General features: G+C 52.0%; 1 protein-coding gene across 1 annotated transcript in view; it reads left to right on the forward strand.

Moving 5' to 3' along the window:
- CUX2 (cut like homeobox 2) overlaps positions 1–14,959 on the forward strand; it is a 242,604-nt gene that overhangs the window by 171,493 nt on the left and 56,152 nt on the right. Inside the window, exon 4 of the mRNA XM_075012452.1 lies at positions 12,181–12,259. Coding sequence (XP_074868553.1) covers positions 12,181–12,259 — 79 coding nt within the window. The remainder of the gene's footprint in view (positions 1–12,180; positions 12,260–14,959) is intronic.

Raw genomic sequence — 14,959 nt, forward strand, 5'->3', positions numbered from 1 at the left:
GGTAGCTGTGTTGGTCTGCAGCTTCACAAGAAGCAAGCCCTCCTGTAGCACCTTACAGACTAACAGTTTTGTTTATTAGGTAATGAGCTTTCGTTGGAAGTGGGTCTTTCCCACAAAAGCTTGTTACCTAATAAATAAAACTGTTAGTCTTTCAGGAGCTACAGGACTGCTTGTTCTTTAACCATAGAATACCCATTTATTAACATCTCTCAATCCTTTGTAAACGCCGCCACTCTGCCCCTAAAATGGGTCTCAGCCGGTACTATCCTCTTGGGTTGGCTCTTGAGATCTCTGCTGTGACGAGTTGTTTGCAGGTTTAGTCCGAGGGCTGCAAAGGAGCTGTATGCAAATTGTTGTACACCTAAAGGTAGGTGCACACTGCAGTCAGGAGTCTCACTGAGGCACGTGTAGACTTGCTTGACCCTAGTTAGCTTCGTTACCTCTAGGAACAAAGCCCCAGGGGCACAGACTTCAGCACAGCTTGTACACTCCTGCCCAGAGCTGGATTCAGGCAGCTGGCCCATGCTGCATAGCTTGCTGCTGAGGGTTCACTGCTGTGGGTACCTCTGGCTCAGGTGAGTTTACAGGAGCTTCCATACACCCCTCAGGGGCTTGGTGAGCTCGTAAGCACTGGCCCGGTAGGTGGAGTCCTTCCCTGCTGCCGCAGGTCTGAAAGACAAGGCTCACAGGAGTGTGGCAGTGCCACCTTCGGGGCAGCACCTGTCACTTAGTTCTCCAGCAGGGCTGAGCCGTGATCGCGGACACTCCTCACGGGCTGACGCTGTGCTGGGGGGGTGGGGCGTGCCCTGGGCATTAGCAGCAAATTGGGGCGGGTGGCTGGAGCCCCTCCCCGGGAGCGAAGCTGAGCTCTGACTAGCGAGGGGCTCTGGAGGTTCTCTCTTCAGCCGCAGTGCTAGCATGGTTGCTGCAGGATCCAGGCTCGCCAGCTCAGAGCCCATCAGAGGTCAGTTTCTCATAGCCTGAGAAAATTCTTAATGAGTTTGCAGACATTCGTGTGACGCTGCTGCTGTGCGGCAAAGAGAGCTCGGTTTACATTGCCGGGAGGGCAGCCCAGGGCCTCTGCATGGTGCTGGGGAGGCACAGAACCTTTTGGGGAGCTTTTGCCCCCAGCCGCTTCATTCACATCGTTGGAAAGGGCACCTCAGTCATCACATCTCTGCTGCAGGCTGAGCCCTGTTCAACTCGTGCCTTCCCAGCAGTGGGAGCTGGTCTTGTCAGGCACCACAACCCTGCTTCAGTGTTGGGGGGAGACTCAGGCATAAGGGAGCAACTGGGGCAGTGATCATCCCTGCTGCTGTTAAACTGCTCTCTCTTGAACGCTGTCACCCCTGGGTTTCCGTGGCCTTGTGGTGAGCTTCACCTCCCAGTGCGCTCTGGGAAAAGAGTGCAATTGGGCTGGAACCAGGCGGGGTCTGTAAAACGGCACAAACTTCCAGAGAAAGGACTGCAAAACCTATAGGATGAAATCTTGGCCCCGTTGACATCCACAGCAAAACCCACGGTTTGGCCCCTACCAAATTGGCAGCCCATTTTGCTCAATTTCACAGTCAGAGGATTTTTTTGAATGGTAAATTTCATGATTTCAGAGATTTACATTTGAAATTTCCTGGTGTTTGTAACTGGAGGGGACGTGACCCAAAGAGGAGTTCTGGGGGTCGCAAGGTTGTTATAGGGGGGTTGCAGCATTGACACCCTTACTTCTGTGCCGCTGCTGGAAGCGGCACTGCCTTCGGAGCTGGGCAGCTGGAGAGCAGTGGCTGCTGGCTGGGAGTCCCACTCTGAACCCAGAGCTACCAGCAGCAGTGCAGAAATGAGGGTGGCCTGGTACAGTATTTCCACCTTTAATTACGTTTGGCTGCCTGCAGAACTGAGCCCTTCGGCAGCAGCTGCTACCCTCTGGCCACTCAGCTCTGAAAGCAGCAGTACAGAAGTCAGGGTGATGGTATTCGCACCCTTGCTTCTGCACTGCTGCTGGGAAGGTGCTGTCTTCAGATCTGGGCACCTGGCCAACATGTGACAACCACCACTCTGCTGTTGCTGAGCTCTGACAGCAGTGCAGGAGTCAGAGTGGCAGTGCCTTGACCCTCTTAAATTAACCTTGTGATTCCCCTGCAACTCCCTCGTGGGTCAGGACCTCCAATTTGAGAAATACTGGTCTCCCCGGGAAAGCTGTATAGTACAGGGTAAAAATGCACAAAGGGCCAGATTTCAACATCTGGGACACGTTTTGCACAGCTGTGAACTTGATAGAGCCCTACCCGTGATAGCCTTTCACTCGGCACATTTAAACCAGTGTGGTCCTTTGCTTGACTTGTTGGAAGCAGCCTGTGGAATGCTGTAGCCAGGAAAAATTTCTCCATTAATTCCAGTGGGAAGCTTTCTGACCCAATAGTCTTTTCTTATGACAGGACTTTTCCATAAGGGCTGAGGTGTATTTAATATGTGGACGCAAAGTCTTTTGCATATTTCTAAGGTGATTAACCTCCGATAATACATTAATAAGTTGATTTGAAAGTTTTTTAAAGTGCTTTGAAGATGAAAAGCCTAATAGAAGCACTAAATGTTACTGTTGTTTAGTACTGTGTTTTAACAAAGGCAGTAGGGTGCACCAGAATGCCCCGTGGAGTAATATGAGAGCCTGAGTATTTCCATTTACTCTCTTATTTCTACTTGTCCCTCCTCACAGCCTTGCTTTTATGTTCCTGTCCCAGGCAGACAGTGCACGAGGCCTGGCCTGGGGCTATGGGCTTAATACTCGACTAAGCTACCAACCTGCCAGGTTGTATATTCTACTCTGGGCCTGGGTTCTGGTCTCTGGGAGGCTCTGGGGATAAAATCCGTCAGTGACTGCGAGGTTTCTCAAATGTCATGAGGAGGACTCTCGGAGGAGACAGAGTTCCTCTTAACAAAACACAAAACTTCTTTTACCTTTTTACTCTTTATGCGTGTGTGTCTGTGCGCACGTGCCCACTATTGTGTGTGTGTGTGTGCTTACAAATAGTATTCACTCTAGGAAGAAAGAAAGATGATCAGTGCTGGAAGTATTGCCACCTTTTGCCTGTGAATTTTAACACGTCTGTGACATGAAATAGCATGCTTGTTGATTTTGCTTGTCTGTTTTCCTTTTGAATATCACAAGTTTTATTAAACCCCCCCCCCAGCCGTTCAAAATGGAGGGGAAAAAAATAAAAACCTCGAAACACCTCGAGCTCTGCATTGAATGCAGATCTCAAAGTGATTTCCATAAGCAGAGAAGCTGAATTAGCTCCATATTACAGATGGGGAAACTGAGGCACAGAGGAATTAAACGATTTGCTCAGTGAGTCAGTGGCAGAGCTGGAACATAGAAAACAGACTCTCCTAAATCCTGGTCCATCCCCACTGGAATGCCCTGGGCCCTCATTACAAATGCAAAACCCACGGAGAATACAAGATTCTGTCCAATTCACTGCTCCAAGGGGCAAGTTTATGAGGCTGATGGTACAGGTTGCAGAGTCAGCACTTTACATGGTACGTTTGTGGCAGTCCCTGTAAAATGGGGCTACCCTAACATTTCCAATCCCATTTGACATGGGAGGTTGTTTCCTCTCCACTGAGATCCTCTGCCTATTTGAAATTCAAAGTTACGTGTTAGTGACTTGGCCCACCAGGTTGAAATGAGGGTGCTCCAAGCTTAAGTGCCAGTGTTCTTTGACACACCAGGGTAAGTGGCCTGTTCTCTACTTCAGCTATGAGTACTCAGCACCTTGGAAAACCAGCCTAGTTCTAGTGAGTGGCTAGGGGACCCAGCCCATGCCCACCGAAATTAATTGGAGTCTTGCACCACACTTCAGTGGATGCAGAATCACAGACTCCTAGGGCTGGAAGGGACCTCAGGAGGTCATCTAGTCCAGTGCCCTGCCTAAAGCAGGATCAACCTCCACTAAGTCATCCCAGCCAGGACCTTGTCCAGCCGGGACTTAAAAACCTCGAGGGATGGAGAATCCACAACCTCGCTAGGCAACGCATTCCAGGGGTTCACCACCCGCCTGGTGAAGTAGTTTTTCCTAATATCTAACCTACACCTCTCCCTCTTCAACTTCAGACCATTGCTCCTTATTCTACCATCTGACACCATTGAGAACAGTTTCTCACCCTCCTCTTTAGAGCTCCACTTCAGGAAGTTGACGGCTGCTATTAAATCACCCCTCAGTCTTCTCTTCTGTAAACTAAACAAGCCCAAATCCCTCAGCCTATCCTCATAGGTCTTGTGCTCCAGCCCCTTAATCATTTTTGTTGCCCTTTGCTGAACCTGCTCCAGCAAATCCACAACCTTTTTATACTGGGGGGTCCAAAGCTGGACACAGTATTCAAGATGTGGCCTCAGTGCCAAACAGACGGGAACAACGACTTCTCTAGATCTGCTTGAAATGCTCCTCCTAATGCACCCTAGTATGCCGTTAGCCTTCTTGGCTACAAGGGCACACTGTTTACTCATATCCAGCCTTTCATCCACCATAACCCCTAGGTCCCTTTTCTCCATACTGCCGCTGAGCCTGTCGGTCCCCAGCCTGTAACAATGCTTGGGATTCTTCCGCCCCAGGTGCAGGACTCCACACTTCTCCTTGTTCAACCGCGTCAGATTTCTTTTGGCCCAGTCCTCCAATTTATCCAGGTCACTCTGGATTCTCTCTTTACCCTCCAGAGTATCTACCTCTCCCCCTAAGTATCCATCCCGTAGTATGTATTAATCGTAGAACGCTAGAACTGGAAGGACCTCAGGAGGTCATTGAGTCCAGTCCTCTGCCCTCACCGACAGCATCAGGCACCATCAAGATCATCTCTGGCAGATGCCTATCCAACCTGCTCTTAAAATCTCCAGAGATGGAGATTCCACAACCTACCAGGCAATTTATTCCAGTCTTTGATCAGCCTGACAGTTAGGAAGTTTTTCCTAATGTCCAACCTAAACCTCCCTTGCTACCATTGAACCCGTTGTCCATTTAGGTGGCTATGGCAAAGTTTACACTTGCGCTTTACTGTGCTGTAACATGTTGGCTGTGGGGCATGAAAAAATGCCCCCTGCTCCCCACAGGCATCGCAAGTTAAATGCTGGTGCTGGGACTCAGAGCCCTGCTCCTGGTGCAGTTTGTTTCTCCCCTCCTGGAGGTGGTTTAGCTGGAGTGCTGGGAGCTGCTGAGCTCTGGTCTCCACGCCCTTTGGTTGTGCTAGCACTTGCTAAGGAACGTCAGTAACCCAATACTCTGGTCTTTGGCTGATAAAACAACGGCACCTGCATGGTGAGTGTCCAGGAAGGCAAAGTCTGCGTTCATCATATTGCACAAGTTAGAGATGGAAAAGGCCCAGCAGATTGGCACAAGAGGGATATTGCCTTATAGCACGGAAACATTGCAGCAGCCTCGCGGCTGAAATCAGGGCTTCTAAGATCACTTAATACAGTATGCAGCTGGGTAATGTAGAGAGCAGAACTTTGTCCTGGTAAAACACACACACGGTTCTGGTGGTGTTCCGCCTCTGTTACTGGCCTATTGCCACTGTGATTCTGGTTGTCTCTTTTAAAGTCCCTGAAGCCAGATTTGTTTGTGAAATGCTAAGGAAAGACCCCACATTTCATCAATGCTGGAAGCACGAAAAGGAGAAAGCGGGTTTGTGCAGTAGATGCTAAAAACTGCGCCACGGCTTATGCAATTTTAACAATCGAAAAATTATCTTTGTGCTCTAGTGACTGTGAGCTTGGTGGGGGGGGAAGGCGGGTTGCTCAGGTGGCTGGTGACTTACAAATGAGTGGTTTGCTTTTGTTTTGAACGGCAAGCAATTTAAATTCACTCTTGTGTGGAGGTTGGAAGCTTTTCTCGCAATGGGGGAGATAAACCCCCACACCTCTCAGCCCTTCATATTGGCAAGCGTGTGCAGCTGCCACTGGGCTGTGGTTAGAAGTTAGGACTTCATTTGATAATTATCAAATCTGTTACTTGTGATCGGTGCAACTGGTTATACCACCGCTCACAGCTCTGCTGCTCTGCCAGGTGGGACCTTTTCAGTGTTAGCTTCAAGTGGGATACAGCTCTTTCTAGAGGAGTGCAAAACCACTGGCCTTCCTCGGGTGGAAAGCGATTATTAAGGCAGAAAAGATTCTCGTTATCTTAGTTTTAGCTCTGGAATTATTGCAGATGTTAGAGTGCCATGTATCGGATGGGTTTTTCACTGAGATCAGCCTTGCTTCCTGGTGAGATCAGGGGTGACTCTTTCCAAGCATAAATTGACCCAGGACAATGTTCTGATCCTTGACTTTTTCTGGAATAAATTGAATTATGTGACAATAATATAACTTGGTTCAGGGACTTTGGCTTGACCCTGAGCACTTATGCAATTGATACTGTACTTTCAAAGCATGGAATTAATGTTCAGGCATGCATCTGTCCAGGGCCCCTGAGTGCTGGCTTCCTGGCCGATCTGGTCAAGTCGCAAAGGCCCAGTTCAGTAAAGCACTTTAGAATGGGCTTAAGGCCCAGGCCCACAAAGGAGGTTAGGTCCTTAGCTCCCAAGTAGGGATTTAGAATCCTAGCTTCCTGGCAGATTGGCACCTAACTGCTTTATGCCTCAGTCTTCCCCATCAGTGAAATGAGAATAACTATACTTTCTACTTGAGGGTAACTGGAGAAAGTAAATAAGGAAGTGTTATCTACTCCTTCTCAGAACACGAGAACTAGGGGGTGGGGGGAGCACCAAATGAAATTAATAGGCGGCAAGTTAAAAACAGACGAAAGGAAGTGTTTCTTCACACAGTCCTTAGTCAGCCTTTGGAGCTCCTTGCCAGAGGATGTTGTAAAGGCCAAGACTATAAAAGGGAACACCTGGGTAAATTCATAGCTGATAGGTCCATTGCTGGCTGTTAGCCAGGGTGGGCAGGGATGCCGTCCCCAGCCTCTGTTTGCCAGAAGCTGGGAGTGGATGCCAGGAGACGGATCACTTGATGACGCCCTGTTCTGCTCCCTCTGGCCCCTGTCAGTAGACAGGACACTAGGCTAGATAGACCTTTGGTCTGACCCCGTCTGGCCGTTCTTATGCAAATGCATTAAGATGAGTGAGGTTCTCAGGTACTCCTGCAACGAGCGCCCTAGAAGAACCGCCACAGTCAGTCAGTGCAGGACGTGGTTTGCAGAAGGGCTAAGAGCCCTGGGCTGCTTCCTTACCTGCCACTCTGGTCTGATGCACTCAGTCCACATCACTGAGCCAGGGCCTTGCCAGCCAGTCCGTGGAGGAGTGAGAACGAGAACCCTGCAATGCCAGGCTCCCAGCCATGTTCTCCGGCCTCCTGAGCTGGGGTGCACGGCCAGCCAGAGGCCACCCCAGGCTCATTCGCTGCTGTGATTTCAGCCTTTCCCCTGGCTTTTGGTACGAATTTAGGGCCTGACCCCCCCAAGTGGCAGCCGGTGAGCAGATTGTCGTGGCAACTCAGTGCCCTGACCAAGTCAGGCTGCTGCATCAGGTGCCGCTGTCTGCTTGACTGCTGCTCCTGGCAGGGACCGAGACTTAGCGGGAGAGAGTCTGGTGGATGCGGGGCGTTACTTGGGGCTGGGGATCCGGCGGCAGAGGCCGCAGGGGGTCACCTCCCCTCCCTCTGCCACTCACCGCACCTGTAGTGGGAGTGGCATCCTGCTCCGCCCACTGGGCCACACCACCCTCACAGCCCCACGGCACCTGGCTTCGCCTCAGGAGGTTGCCTGGGACCCCAGTCCTGAGGCACTGGGGTGGTTGCCTCAGGCCCCCACCACCCCACCTCGAGATGGCCCTGTCTGTGTAGTCTTTAGCCTCTGGGCTGAAACTCTTCTCAGTTCAATGCCCACGGCATTTGCCTGTCCCGGGTTCCTTTATTTTAGTGTCTTTTCTCCCATCTGTCTGAGGCGTCGGGTCACGCTCTAGCATCAGCAGGCGGAAGGCAAAGCACCGTGAGTCCCGTCGGCAGATCCGTCAGGGAGACCGTGGAGGTTCTCAACAAAGTCCTCCAGGCTGCTTACGTGCCTAATTCCCTTCGACTTTGGTGGATGTGAGACACCTCGAAACCTTTAGCGTTAGGGCCCCAGTGAACAAAGAACTCTGCAGTGAGGTTGGAGCAGGTGCTAGAAACGACCAGGGTGGTGTAGGCAGATGCTGAAAAATTCACTGAAGTAAAAGATTCATGCTCATCAATGTTACATGGGGGCCGCTGTGGCAGGACTAATGTATTGGTCTGTCATTAGCCATGCAGTGCGGGAGATCTAAGTTCCTTCTGAATTGCAGGGAAGAAGTCTGGCCACTGCCTCTGTAATGTACATGCTGCTGGGAAGCCCCCCATGGTGTGTGAGGACTGGAAGCAAAGGTTCCAGAGGGCTGGGGTCTCGGCAGTCCCAGCCTGGCCTGAAGATGCCCATGTGGCCCAGGCTTTTCTGGGGGAGGGGGTGTTTTTTTGGCTCCAGCTCAGGAGTTGAAACAAAAGGTGAAATTCTTATTTCTTATTTAAGCTGCAACATTAAATTATAATTTTCATTTACTCAAAGCGCATCAATGATTTAGCTTGGCATGACATGACTGTAGTGTTAGGAAATTAGCCAAAGGCAAAGGATGTGGGGTATGGGGTGTAGAATCTGCGTCCGGCATAAACTAATTGCTTTGTTCAATTCCAGGACTCATTTATACAACCTCCCCACCTTGCTGTCCTGGGACCTCCTGCCCTCAAGGGGTCAGCAGAAATGTCTGGGGAGGAAACGGGACAGTGGCTACAGAATCACAGCCAGACATATTTGTTCCAACCTCCTGATATTTCTCTGTCTGCTAACGCTGTCATGGTTATTGTTATACATAAGCTAGATTAGTGCTTGGAGTTGCGATCTCAGGTGGGGCTGCCTTGCTGTTTGTACTGGGCAAAGTAACAGAGATGGCTCTGCCTCTGTCTGCAATCTAAGTAGAACAGACGAACAACATCAGTATTGTTATCGTTTTCCCTGTCTTGGGGTTGGGTGAAGAGGCACAAAAAGAAGTGACTTGACCAAGGTCACCCAGTGAGTCTGTAGCAGAGCCAAGGGTTGCCCCCACCCCGCCAACCCCCTCCAGGTCTCTCGAATCCCAGTGCAGTACTGTGCCTTGATTGCCCATGTCTGCCCTCTGTTTGGCTCACCCAAGCTCCCTCTTGGGTTCCTGGGCTCCAAATTAAAATAACTGCCTGGTATGGGGCAGTCCAGCTCCTGGCTCTAACGATCGTGCAGAATGTGTGGGGTGGCAGCTGCGGTCCCTGCAAGCTCTGCACTTGTGACTCAGAAGCCCCCCAGCTGATCAGCAGAGCGCCCCCAGCTAGTGTGTTTTCGCTTGCATCTGGCAGGATTTCAGGGCCATGGCGAAAGCTGAGGTGAGCTTGCCATGTCTGAGCTGCATCTTTCTCCTCAGCAGCTGGGGGGTTTCCTCCGGGAGGAGAGAAACGGATTCGTGCACCTAGACATCGTCCGAAGCGAGGTGAGTACTGGAGCAGCGGTGGCACCCGGGGGATAATGTTCTCGGGTAAAGGAATGCGCCCCCGGAGGCCAGGCTAGCACTAAGGTCGAAGCAAGTAAAGCTGACTGAGCTCCATAATTCGCCAGTCTGGTGGGTGCAGCATCAGCCTGGGAGCAGGGAAGCCGGGCTTCAGGGAGCTCTCCTTCTTCCCCAGGTTCCCTCTTGGTAACGACATAGATCTTCCCTCGCAGAGCAGTTTAATGATCCTCAGGGGTTTCCTGCTTGCGTGGGGAGGGACTGGCCCAGTAGAAGGCTGAGCTGAAATTTGCTACCTGTCCCCAGGGGGATTTCACTGAGCGCCTTCACTAGGGTGTGGCAGTAGAGGGAGTCCTAGGCAGGTTGGCTTTGCTCGAAGGTGTTCGTGACTGGTCTCCCACTGGGTTCTTCTGACTGGGATTCTTTGCGTTGTGGTCTTTGCAGCAAGGGTGCCAGGCAGGGAGCCTGTTTAGGTACCAGTGAGCGTTTGTGTCTTTGAGAACACAGGCACTGGGGCTCAGCCAGCAGGTGTAAAAGAAACAGGTGGAAGTACGCCTTCGCACAGCGTGCTGGTGACTTGTAGAATGCTGTGCTGGTGGCTATAGTGAAGGCCAAAACTAACTGGGGTCAGAAAAGAAGGCGAGAAGTTCATGGAGGATGGGTGTACCAAGGGCAGAAATTGCATGAATGTTCCCTCGAAGCTTTTCCAGACGTGTGCAGATTTTTTCCATCCGTGTGTGGAATAATTTGTGCGCTGAGCCATGTGTCAACGGGCACCACCAGTAGATACACAAGCACCCAGCACCTTGGAATCACAAGCACCCAGCTTACAGAGAACACTGGATATAACCCCGAGTGCAGTGTCCCTTGGCTCTGACTGCCCCAAAGATCCATCACCTGCAGCTACCAGAGAGCAAAGATTGACCCCGGTGGGAGCCAGGGTCCGGAGCACTGGCACGTGGTGAAGCCAATTTCCGAGTCTGTCAGCTGCTCTGATGGATGGCAGAGGGACCTGAAAGCAGGGAGACACTGGGTCTGTTCTGAAATGTGCCAGCTCCCAGTGTGACCTCGTGCAAAGTGTGTTCCCCCTCTGTCTGTCTACTTAGATGGCTCCAGCATGTCCCAAATATTAATGCATTTAATCTCACGGAATCTGGGGGAGGCAGAGTTACCCGACGCAGAGGCAGAGATCCTCAGAAGTGTTCAGCTTCCTAACTTCCATTGATTTCAATGGAGTGTTAATTCCTCCCGGGATCTGGCCCAGAGAAGCTAAGTGACTTGCTTGTGGTCTCAGGGGAAGTCTGTGGCAGAGTCTGTGCCCCACTCCCTTGTCAGCACTCCAGGGATAATAACAGTTCTGTCAAATGTTCTGAGCACACTCAGGGAAAGTTGCTCGAGGCCCGTCAAGTAGCATTATCATTCATCCTGATACTGAAGCCTTGTTCCCAGGGTATAAGGCCCTTCCCTGGAAATCCCCCATTGTCAGCTCTGATCAACCAGGCAAACCAGGTACTAGAACTAGAGCGGGCAAAGCCCTCAGCAGAGGGGCAGCACATGGCTGCGTCTTCAGGATTTCCGGTCAGTGGGAGATGGCAAACCATCTACGGGCGAAAGCAAACAGGTTTGTATGCTGTAAAGTGACCTGCAGGACCTAGGAAATACACGCTGTGTTCTCGCTGTCTAACTTAGGCTACATCTACGCTAGGCGAAGTAAGTCGCCCACAGGTGTGCAGTTCTAGCCACGGCAAGTGCGTACCTAGAATCGACCTTTCCGTGCTCAGCTAACTTGGCTGTCTGTGCTGGAGAAGATCAACGGGAGAAACTCTCTCCAGTCGATCTCTTTCTCCTTTCATCTCTCCAGGAGTACGGGGTCGACTGCAACCTCTGAGAGGTCCATTTCACACGTCCATACTAGAGGCGCGAAATCAAACCCCCGGCAGACTGAGCTTCCCCGTCGCGTAGACGTAGCCTGAGAGTTGTCTGCCTCCCTCTAGCTAAACCCTGCACGGGCAGTGAGGTCAGCAAAGTGAGATCCGTAGTCAACTCCATGGAATCTTTTTCCCTTGTCACTTCTCTGGTCATAGGGAGCTCGGCTGGGAGGTTTGTTCTCCCCTCTCCCCTGGCCAACTCTCTGCTACCGTAGTCCTAGCAGGAGCAGCTCCATCTCCTGCAGTGTTCCCCACCGGTTCTCCAGCTCTGCGTCGCTCTGCGGTAATGATCGTAAAGTGGCCGGTGACCTCTAAAAATAATTGCGAGAGCGAGTCAGAAATTACCCCCTGCCCCGCAATCATAATGGGTGATCAGAAGCAGGAGCAAGCAATAAAGCAGAGGATCGAAGGCTGTCGAGTGCTGTAGTTTTGGTTACTGGTTAGAGGAGAGAGCTGGTGGCTTTGCCGTGAACCGAGTTGCCCAGCTCCAGCGGTGTGAGGAGGATGGAGGTGGTAATGATTAATTTTACAGAGGGGGGCATGCAGTGACCTCGGTCACACTCTGGGGAAGCCCTGCTGTACTCCAGCATGTGGTAGGAAACTCCGCCTGTGGCTTAGCTGGAGCCACTCCAGATTCATGCTGAGCTCAGAGCCTGGCCCTCAGGGCCTTTGGCTCTTCTTTAAAGCGCTGGTTTCACATTGCCTCACCTGGTATTTTTCTTTTCACCAGGTGATTGCACTTAGCAAAAGAAGCAAGGAGGCGGAGACGGCTTTCCTCAGTGTTTACAAGCAGTTAATTGGAGCACCAGGTAAGGAATGCTTTGGCGACTTAGCTGAGTAATGAATGTCAAGAACAGACAGCGCCTCCCCAGCTGCCATTAGGAGCAAGGATTGCAGTATATGTCACATGCCAGTGAATAATTGCCCTGTCCGGGTGCAGAGGGCTTTCTGCCGTTCTAACTCTCACCGTATCCACTGCTCCAGTTGCCCAGAATCAGGCCCCAGTCGAGTGCGGATTGGGCCCCGGCACCGCATCCTCGGGGTCTGCTCTCCCCGTGTTGAAACCGGGAGGGTGGCAGCTCATTTTTCCACGTTTCTTTTGCGAGCCCAGCAGACCAGACAAGGGGAAACCTCTTTTGCCATCCTCTGCTTTCCGAGCGTGAGCCAAATGCATCTTGACATTGGAAAAGGAATACATTTGCTCAACCCTTGTAAATAACACTGCTCCTATCCCCACTTGTGTTTTTGATGATAACTTAACTGCAGCGACTGAGCTTCTGTACAACACGGCTTGTGACAAGGAAATGCAGGGGGTTTAAATATGCGTAGGGGCAGCCAACGAACCTTACGTCTCGCACTGCTCCTGCCCAGCTGTATGTTTCTCTGAGCCCCTTTGAAAGGGAGGCCAATCACGGGCGACCCCAAGGTTAACATGCTTGGCCTTTGGAGCCTAATCTGTCGGCCTTCCATGCTCAGTAATGACAACAGTGATTTCTAGGACAGGCTCACACAGCACTTGTGAACGTCAGTACTGCAGCCTTGCCAAATCCCACTTACTGGCTCACCCGGGGTAATCGGAGAATGTTGGAGGGGCAAGTAAAATAACCTGGGGTTTTGGGGGGGGTTTCAGTCTCCTCACTGGGGGTGAGCAGATTTTGCACCCAGACTGGTAAATGTTGGCAGGTGGTTTAGCAAGCCCGTGTTGTCGCCGTGGTATAGATGGGGAAACTGAGGCATGGAGACGTGATGCAACCTGGCAAAGTCTGGTGGCAGACTTTCGGCCAACCAACAGGCAATGCTGCTTCCTGCCAAAGTAGTTGTGGGTGGGATGGGACCGGGGTTACAGGGCTGGCCTAGTGTTCAGGATCCTGGGGTTCTAGTCCTCATCCTGGAAGGGAACTGATGGCTGTATGGAGAGTGGCCTCTAACATGCCTTCACCGGGCTCTGACCAGAACTCCCTCTTAATTTTTTTCTATCTGTGGGTGGAATAAATTTTGTTATGTGCACCAAGGGATGTGTGGATGTGCACCACCAGCAGAAATACGTGATGGTAGTTGTGGGTACTGTGTTAGCCAGCGGGGTGTCATCGGAATCTCTCCTGGGCAGCTGCCCAAGCACTCAGTGTACAGGGAGCACTGGCTGATGGATTGGCTGCCCTGTGAAGGAGGATTGGTCCCCATTTCGAACTGACCAGTAACTCCTACCAGAGAGCCCCATGTATCGTACCGGGGCCCTTTGCTTTGCATCCCCCCTCGCCGCTGCAGCCTCTGGAAGGAAGGAGGAACCAGCCGGGCTGTCAATAAGTCCGAGGATGAAGAGCCCCTGAACTGTCGGCGAGGGGCAGGGTGACTCCAGAAGGGCCCCTAATTCATCGGACAGATACATTTAGGAGTAACACAGTGTTTTAATGATTTCTCCCGGGGATTCAAGAGACACATTTTTATCTTCATTCAGTTGCACCCTGCGCGGCATGAGCCACATGTCAGAGCTGGTTCAGGAGCCTGCGTCCACTGCCCGCCCCCTCGACTCGCGGACCCCACCTCACGCGGCGGTTTCCGATGTCTCGATGAGTTTCTAGGCAGCTGGATGCTGTGCCGAGGACTTGTGAAGGGATGCTGGAGTCCCGATTTGAAGGGTTGGGTTTTGAATGGCGGCTGTCGGCGTGGTTCCCCGGCAGAGGCTGATGGCTCAGCGAGTGTTTTGATAAGTGAGTCAGGGCTGTGCGGCTGCAATTACGACAGACGATCGTAAATCTCTTCGATATTGTTCGCACAGATGTGGCGGGAAGTTGCGGGGGGGGCAGTAAAATGTGTTAAAAGCACAATTAATGTCATTGTTGCTGAGGAAGATTTGATTTAAGCTTCTCTTTGACTGGTGGAGCAGGCGCGGCTGGTTTCTCTCTTGCACTGGGCAAGCTCACAAGGCCCAAACCAGGGTTCCCTCTCATTTTTGTCTATTCCTGGGCAGAATAAATTTTGCTGTGTGTATGTGCAGCTGTGTACCACAACACAAAACACAGGCTGCCTGCTTTGAGTGGCTGTGTGGGCTGTGCTAATTAGCCAGGCAGCACCTGACTCTTCCCTGCGAGCCAGAGAAATTCTGGCCCTCGCCCCCTGTGGCCCCTGAGCGACTGGGGTGGGCACCGGAGGGTTCTGCAACTTCCCCAGAGGGCTTCTAGGGGCTAAGGAAAGTAACTAACCTCCCCTTCCTCCCCAACACAGGGCTGTGGGCTCAGCGGAGCTGTGTCCGGGGTCCAGGAGGGGCTCCGTGTGCCTCACCGGTCCCAGTTCGTGCAGGGAATGGTGCCGTGTCACTCACGCTAATGCCGGCCGACAGGGGAAGGCATCTGTTAATTTTCAACAGCGATGCTGCGCGACAGGCCTCCGCCCTCGTGGGCTGGGCTGCAGGAGAGCTGCTGGACTCGGCCAGCTCTGCTGGAGGAGGCCGGGCTTGTGGAAGCATCCCAGGGAGAGTCCTGCAGATGGGAGACCAGGATATGCCCCGCAGA

Source organism: Carettochelys insculpta, chromosome 18 (assembly GCF_033958435.1).
Source record: "Carettochelys insculpta isolate YL-2023 chromosome 18, ASM3395843v1, whole genome shotgun sequence".
NCBI classification, from domain to species: domain Eukaryota; kingdom Metazoa; phylum Chordata; order Testudines; family Carettochelyidae; genus Carettochelys; species Carettochelys insculpta.